General features: G+C 44.1%; 1 protein-coding gene across 2 annotated transcripts in view; it reads left to right on the forward strand.

Moving 5' to 3' along the window:
* Positions 1–9,159, forward strand: part of epha4b (eph receptor A4b) — an 87,783-nt gene that overhangs the window by 50,734 nt on the left and 27,890 nt on the right. For both annotated transcript variants that reach the window (XM_062993796.1, XM_062993797.1), the window contains exons 4-7: positions 2,084–2,239; positions 7,285–7,620; positions 8,152–8,264; positions 8,465–8,627. In XM_062993796.1, the coding sequence (XP_062849866.1) occupies positions 2,084–2,239; positions 7,285–7,620; positions 8,152–8,264; positions 8,465–8,627 (768 nt within the window). The remainder of the gene's footprint in view (positions 1–2,083; positions 2,240–7,284; positions 7,621–8,151; positions 8,265–8,464; positions 8,628–9,159) is intronic.

Genomic DNA, 9,159 nt, shown 5'->3' on the forward strand with positions numbered 1-9,159 from the left:
GAAAAACATGCGTTTTGAGCCAATGCTAAAAACCACACAGGCACCATTAGTAGGCCTCCTGTATCCATTTAAAATAGGTTTCCTTTATGGGGACTAGACTTTAGGTCCCCACACTGCAAGAGGTCCCCACGACGTGACTGTGTAAACAGATTCATGTCCCCTCAATGTGATGAATACCAGTGCACACACACACACTCACACACACACTCACACACACACTCACACACACACGGTTCCAGCAGGCTTCGCTAAAATCCAGGTCCAGACTGAAAATCGATTCTGCAGCACTCACGCCGAGTCCCTGGAGAATATGTTCGTCGATACGAGTTCATCTTCATGCTTTATCGCCGCTTTATCCTGGTCAGGGTCACGGTGGGTCCTGCTTCGCTGGAATCACTGCTCATGTGTGTGTTGACGCCTTATCGGCTGATAGCACCGCCGGTCATTAGAATCCTAAATCACCCAAGCACAACCACCTATTTACAGCATTTATATATATTATCAGTACCTGTTTCATCCTGGTCAGGGTTGTGGTGGGTCCTGCTTAAGTGGAATCACTGGGCGCACACCGGACTCGACGCCAATCCATCGCGGAGCCTCGACCATCCTCCTTTCCACCAGATGTAGCCAATCATATCTGTATGCGAACCCTGAATCCTTGAGTTTACTGTTGTCTACATACTGGAACTACAGAGACTCTGGACCTCGTACTGTATGGGTCAAGCATTTAGGCCTGTACTGTTCTCTTGGTGTATTCCACATGTGCATCCAGCCACTTTTTCTGTATCTTCAGACCCAGATTCATAATATGTTCATTTGCAGCACATAAAACATACTGGTCTACTAGAACCTGTGCTAAAGGAACTTGTGCTACTGTATGGGTCGGTATCGTTCTCTTGGTGTACTCCACATGCATCCATCCTCTTTTTCTGTATCTTCAGACCCCGAATATTATAACGTGTTCATTTGCAGCACATAAAACATACTGGTCTACTAGAACCTGTGCTAAAGGAACTTGTGCTACTGTACGGGTCAAGCATTTAGGCCGGTACCGTTCTCTTGGTGTACTCAACATGTGCATTTGACCAGTTGCTGTAAGGCCTGTTTTAACTCTATTAAACGTGTGGAATTAACTGGAATGGAAATTACTAGCCAGGCCTCTTTGTCCAACATCAGCTGCTCTTTGGACTGAAATGGCACAAATTCCCACAGACACACTCCAGAAGAGCAAACGCGTCTCTCAGGAATTCTTAGTAAACGAATCGTGCAAAAATCAAGTCCAACATCCAAGCGTCCGGCGGTACGAGATGCACGGACGCGTGATATAAAAACACCAGCGCGCAGTAAACTGGCGCTGCCCGCGCCCGCGCCCGGATTTACGAGTCGGGTCCTTGATTAAATCCGTGACCTTCACGCCGAGGGCGGATTCATCATCACATTGATCCATCGGTTCGATTGCGTTTGGCGACCTGACCCGGCCGAGATTGTCTCATTTGCTCTCCTGGTGTGTGAGCGGCTTAACGGCGGCCTGGATTTACGACCCCGCACACACACACACACACACACACACACACATGCCTGCACACACACACACACACACATGCCTTCACACACACATGCCTGCACACACACACACACACACATGCCTGCACACACACACACACACATGCCTTCACACACACACACACGGCCGCACACCCGGTGCAATCAAATAAATTCTGCACCTCAATTCATTAGCATTGCTCCGCATCGCTGGATTTGCATACCGTGCCGTACGTGCCTGCTAGCAAGACTAGCGAGACGCAGCGCTTCATGAGCGAATAGCGCTCGTTTGTATCCGAGGGAGGAAGCGAGTTTGGCGTAGCGAACCTGAGCGCCGATCCCCCGAGGTTTAGAGAAAGTGGGACAGCCGGGGCGACTCTGGTACCGAACCCAGGTGGAGGATTGTAAATTAAGCACTGTCGCCTCACAGCGAGAAGGTCCTGGGTTTGATTCCCAGGGTCCTTTCTGTGTGGAGTTGGCATGTTCTCCCCGTGTCTGTGTGGGTTTTCCTCCTCATTCAGAACGTTTGCTTTTGTTTCAGCTTGTAGACCGGGAACCTTCAGGACGTCGACCAAGGACGCCTACTGCACCAAGTGTCCTCCACACAGCTACTCAGCGCAGGAACAGGCGACGGAGTGTACCTGCGACAAGGGCTACTACCGCACCCACACCGACCCTCCGTCCACCGCCTGCACCCGTGAGTAGATGGATGGATGGATGGATGGATGGATTAATAAACTAGATGATGGATGAGATGATGGATGACATGATGGATGAGATGATGGATGAATGGATGGATAAACTAGATGATGGATGAATAGATGGATTACTAAAGTAGATAATGGATGGATGGATAAATCAGATGATGGATGGATAAATAAGATGATGGATGGATGGATAGATGGATTAATAAACTAGATGATGGATGGCTGGATGAGATGATGGATGGATTAATAAACTAGATGATGGATGGATGGATGGATGGATGGATGGATGGATAGATGGATTAATAAACTAGATGATGGATGGATGGATGAGATGATGGATGGATTAATAAACTAGATGATGGATGGATGGATGGATGGATGGATGGATGGATTAATAAACTAGATGATGGATGGATGGATGGATGAGATGATGGATGGATGGATTAATAAATTAGATGATGGATGGATGGATGATGGATTATTAAACTAGATGATGGGTGGATGGATGGATGGATTAATAAACTAGATGATGGATGGATGGATGATGGATTAATAAACTAGATGATGGATGGATGGATGGATGAGATGATGGATGGATGGATTAATAAACTAGATGATGGATGGATGGATGGATTAATAAACTAGATGATGGATGGATGGATGGATGGATGGATGGATGGATGAGATGATGGATGGATGGATTAATAAACTAAATGATGGATGGATGGATGGATTAATAAACTAGATGATGGATGGATGGATGGATAGATAGATGGATGAATGGATGAATAAACTAGATGATGGATGGATGGATGATGGATTATTAAACTAGATGATGGGTGGATGGATGGATGGATTAATAAACTAGATGATGGATGGATGGATGATGGATTAATGAACTAGACGATGGATGGATGGATGGATGGAATAATAAACTAGATGATGGATGGATGGATGATGGATTAATGAACTAGATGATGGATGGATGGATGAGGGATTAATAAACTAGATGATGGATGGATGGATGGATTAATAAACTAGATGGATGATGGATGGCTGGATAAGATGATGGATGGATGGATTAATAAACTAGATGATGGATGGATGGATGGATTAATAAACTAGATTATGGATGGATAGATGGATGGATGGATGGATTAATAAACTAGATTATGGATGGATGGATGGATGGATTAATAAACTAGATGATGGATGGATTAATAAACTAGATTATGGATGGATGGATGGATGGATGGATTAATAAACTAGATGATGGATGGATTAATAAACTAGATTATGGATGGATGGATGGATGGATGGATTAATAAACTAGATGATGGATGGATGGATGATTAATAAACTAGATGATGGATGGATTAATAAACTAGATTATGGATGGATGGATGGATTAATAAACTAGATGATGGATGGATGGATTAATAAACTAGATGATGGATGGATGGATGGATTAATAAACTAGATGATGGATGGATGGATTAATAAACTGATGATGGATGGATGGATGGATGGCTTAATAAACTAGATTATGGATGGATAAATAAATGTGATGATGGATGGATGGATGAATGGATGGATTAATAAACTAGATGATGGATGGATGGATGGATGGATGAATGGATCAATAAACTAGATGATGGATGGATGGATGGATTAATAAATGTGATGATGGATGTTTGGATGGATTAATAAACTGATGATGGATGGATGGATGGATTAATAAACTGATGATGGATGGATGGATGGCTTAATAAACTAGATGATGGATGGATTAATAAATGTGATGATGGATGGATGGATGGATTAATAAACTAGATGATGGATGGATGGATGGATGGATGGATGGATGAATGGATTAATAAACTAGATGATGGATGGATGGATGAATGGATTAATAAACTAGATGATGGATGGATGGATGAATGGATTAATAAACTAGATGATGGATGGATGGATGAATGGATTAATAAACTAGATGATGGATGGATGGATGAATGGATTAATAAACTAGATGATGGATGGATGGATGGATGGATGCATTAATAAATGTGATGATGGATGTTTGGATGGATTAATAAACTAGATGATGAATGAGATGGATTCTACAGACTGTGTAGGATTTTGCGTGTGAATTGAGACACAGCCCTCCACCTCACCGGCTAATACAGTATCCAATCATACTGACGCGTATAACAGTGACCTTTAGCAATAACACACACACACACACACACAAACACTGGATCGAGACCGTTATCACTGTCACCAGCATTTTATTGCAATCAACCAGTGAATTCAGCAGTTGTACAGCTGTATGTGTGTGTGTGTGTGTGTGTGTGTGTGTGTGTGTGTGAAAAGATCATGTGCCAGGAAGCAACAATAATACACTAATCGAATCACTGTCATTTCCGACATGAATCAAACAACAGGGCGCTGACACACACACAGCACGGGTCCTGCTGAGATAAGAGGGTACACACACACACACACACACACACAGACACACACACACACAGACAGAGCGATACAGACACACAACATGACTACTGATGAGATAAGAGGATATACACACACACAAACACACACATACCCACACACATATTTATACATGCAGATACACACAGACAGAAACACACACAGAGATAAAGACACAAACACACATGGATACACACACACAAATACACATACACACAGAAAGAAACACACACACACACATATATACACACAAATACACAGAGATACACACACACAGACACAAACACACACAGATACACCCACACACACAGATACACACAGACAGAAACACACACACAGAGATAAAGACACAAACACACATGGATACACACACACAAATACACATACACACAGAAAGAAACACACACACACACATATATACACACAAATACACAGAGATACACACACACAGACACAAACACACACAGATACACCCACACACACAGATACACACAGACAGAAACACACACAGAGATAAAGACACAAACACACACAGATACACACACACAAATACACATACACACAGAAAGAAACGCACACACACATATATACACACAAACACACAGAGATACACACACACAGACTCAAACACACACAGATACACCCACACACACAAATACACAGACAGAAACACACACACAGATACAGACACAAACACACACAGATACACATACACACAGTCAGAAACACACACACACACATATATACACACAAACACACAGAGATACACACACAGACACACACACACACAGACACAAACACATACAGATACACCCACACACACAAATACACACACACAGATACACACACAGATACACATACACACAGACAGAAACACACACAGAGAGATACAGACACACACACACTCAGATACACACACACACGTACACGCAGATACACACACATGCACACACACAGACACACCATGACTACTGATGAGATAGGAGGATGCACACACACAGTTACACACACACACACACACACACAGATAGAGAGACACACAGACATAGACACACAGATACAGACACACACACACACAAAGAGAGTGATACAAACACACAGATACACAAACACACACACACACACACACACAATAGAGAGTGATACAAACACACATAAATACAGATACGTACACCCACATACGTATCACAAAAGTGAGTACACCCCTCACATTTCTGCAGATATTTAAGTATATCTTTTCATGGGACAACACTGACACTTTGACCCAATAGAACATCTTTGGGGCATCCTCAAGCGGAAGGTGGAGGAGCGCAAAGTCTCGAATATCCGCCAGCTCCGTGATGTCGTCATGGAGGAGTGGAAAAGCATTCCAGTGGCAACCTGTGAAGCTCTGGTAAACTCCATGCCCAGGAGAGTTAAGGCAGTTCTGGGAAATAATGGTGGCCACACAAAATATTGACACTTCAGGAACTTTCACTAAGGGGTGTACTCACTTTTGTTGCTGGTGGTTTAGACATTAATGGCTGTATATTGAGTTATTTTGAGGGAAGAATAAATTTACACTGTTATATAAGCTGCACACAGACTACTTTTCATTGTGTCAAAGTGTCATTTTGTCAGTGTTGTCCCATGAAAAGATATACTTAAATATCTGCAGAAATGTGAGGGGTGTACTCACTTTTGTGATACACTGTACACACACACACACACACACACAGACACATAGATACAGACACGCACTCACACACTCACACACACACACAGACACATTGATACAGACACACACTCACACACACACACACACACACACACACACACAAATAGAGAGAGCGATACAGACACACATACACACAGATATACACACACACACACAGACACACAGATACAAACACACACTCACACAAAAACACACACAAAAATAGAGAGAGCGATACAGACACACATACACACAGATACACACACACACACACACACACATACACACAGATACACACACACACACACACATACAGTATTTATACATGCAGATACACAAACACCGATACACCGCATGACTACTGATAAGAGGAAACTCACACACACACACACACACACACACTTAGACACAGACACACCATGACTACTGATGAGATAAGAGGACACACACACACACACACACACACCATCTCTCACTCCTCCATCATTTACTCGTTTGTCTCTCACTCAGTTCCCTCGTTATGAATCGGCGATCTGATTGGACGAGGCTGACGGCTGGTGCTGTGTTGGTGTCTGTATTCCTATTGGCTGCCATCGATAAATAGCCAAAAGTATGTGGACACCCCTCCTGATGATCCAGTTCAGCTGTTTCAGCCACGCCCATTAGTAACAGCTGAGTGGAGTCACTTAAATCCTTTTTATTAAATGATTAAATGACTCCAAACATCATGGGGAGTTCCCTTTCCTGTTCCAGTCTGGTGTGTCCTGTACAAAGCCCTGACCTAAATGGGCACAAAACCTCCACAGACACACTCCAGAAACTCATACGTCTCTCTCTCTCTCTCCCCAGGGCCTCCGTCAGCCCCGGAGAACGCCATCTCCACCCTGAACGACACGTCCGTGACCCTGGAGTGGCGCCCGCCGCGGGACACCGGCGGCCGCGCCGACCTCGTCTACAACGTCCACTGCAGGAAGTGCGTCCAGGAAGGCGCGGCGTGTGGCCCGTGCGGCGGCGGCGTCCACTTCACGCCCCGGCAGTTCGGCCTCGGGACGCCCAGGGTGCTGGTGACCGGCCTGCTGCCCAACACGGACTACACGTTCAGCGTCGAGGCCGCCAACGGCGTGTCCGGTCAGGGTCTCAGTCCCAGACAGCAACTGACCATCAACATCACCACCTGTCAGACAGGTGAGAAAAAGAAAAGTTCGGACACGTTTGGTCTAGAACGATCTGCTGTATGATCGATCATTACTGTCATACTTAGAGACTCTTAGAGGCTTGAAACCACATTCTTGAGGTTGTACCACACCCTGTATGTAACCTTGAGCGGTGAGACCAACATTCTGCTATCAATTATGTTCCGAAAGGTTAAAAAAAAGATTACTGAGGGATCTGGAGCTGTTTATACCCACAGATATCTGAGAAACCACATTGGCAGGCGGTCAGTACTGGGTTCTTCCCAGTAAACTGCATTCAAACTGACCACAGTCAATAATAATCATCATGCTTTCAATTCAGTGGGAAAAGTTCTGGCCTGATGGTTCCTCTGAGCACAACTGCACGTCCCTTCAGATGTACGTATTTGATGGGTTTCTTGTGGGCGAACCTGACCTAGGTTCCAGTGACCGGCTTCAGAACAAACCGGAACGTCAACTGATGCTCTCCTGACCTCTTTGGACTTAACTGAGTAGGTTCTGCTTGTGTCTCTTTATTTTTCAGTGAGCGTCATCCTGAAAGAGAGGAGGAGCAAAGACAGCGTGACGCTGGCATGGCAGGGGCCCGACAGAACCAACGGGGCCATCGTGGAATATGAGGTCGTTTATTACGAGAAGGTGAGGCGTTCCGTCCTCTTATATCTTTGTGTTTGGGTCACTGTTTTTTTCCATGTTATTATTATATAGTGGGTGGAACTTTGGTCTGTCAATCGAAAGGATGTTAGTTTGAATCCTGTTGGGCCCCTGAGCAAGGCCCTTAGCTCTCTCGACTCCAGGGTCTTTGTGTAACGCCTGTTTTATTACTATTTCTTTTCTAGAACCAGCGGGATCAGAACTACACTGTACTGAAGACCAAATCCAACCTGATGACGGTGGACGGGTTGAAGCTGGGCACCACCTACGTGTTCAGGGTTCGAGCTCGTACAGACGGAGGCTATGACAGCTACAGCGGCGAGATGGAACTGGAGACCAGCCATGAAGGTAAATCCTACTGTCACCCTCTATATGTGGTTATCATCCTCTTCCTCTTATTGTCCAAACCTGTTTCTAAACCATGCAGTATTAAGGAGCTTCGTTTTGGAGAGTATTTATGGGAATTTGTGCCCTTTCAGTGACTAGAGCATGTGTACGGTTGGGCCTGGCTGGCAGTCGACATTCTAATGTATGGTTGTTAAATGTGTGTGTGTGTGTGTGTGTGTGTGTGTGATATTTAAAGCCCCGTTACGCCCCAGTGAAGCTCAGAGCAAGGTTACATTTCTAACTCTGAGCATCAATCAAATTAATTACTCTGTTAATTAGACACGAGGTGCTTAAGCTCGAGACTCACTGGGACGTTTTAATAAAAACTTTTAATGCTTTTGTTCGTCGCTCGCGGTGGTTTAAACACAGTAAACGTCTCCTTCAGTTTCTCTCATCATTTCTGAGAGCTTCATTACAGGATTTTATATTTATGTTTTTTAATTTATATTTATTAAGTGATACATTTATAATTATTATTATTATTACTATTATT

This window comes from Trichomycterus rosablanca, chromosome 4 (assembly GCF_030014385.1).
Source record: "Trichomycterus rosablanca isolate fTriRos1 chromosome 4, fTriRos1.hap1, whole genome shotgun sequence".
In the NCBI taxonomy this organism is placed as follows: Eukaryota; Metazoa; Chordata; class Actinopteri; order Siluriformes; family Trichomycteridae; genus Trichomycterus; species Trichomycterus rosablanca.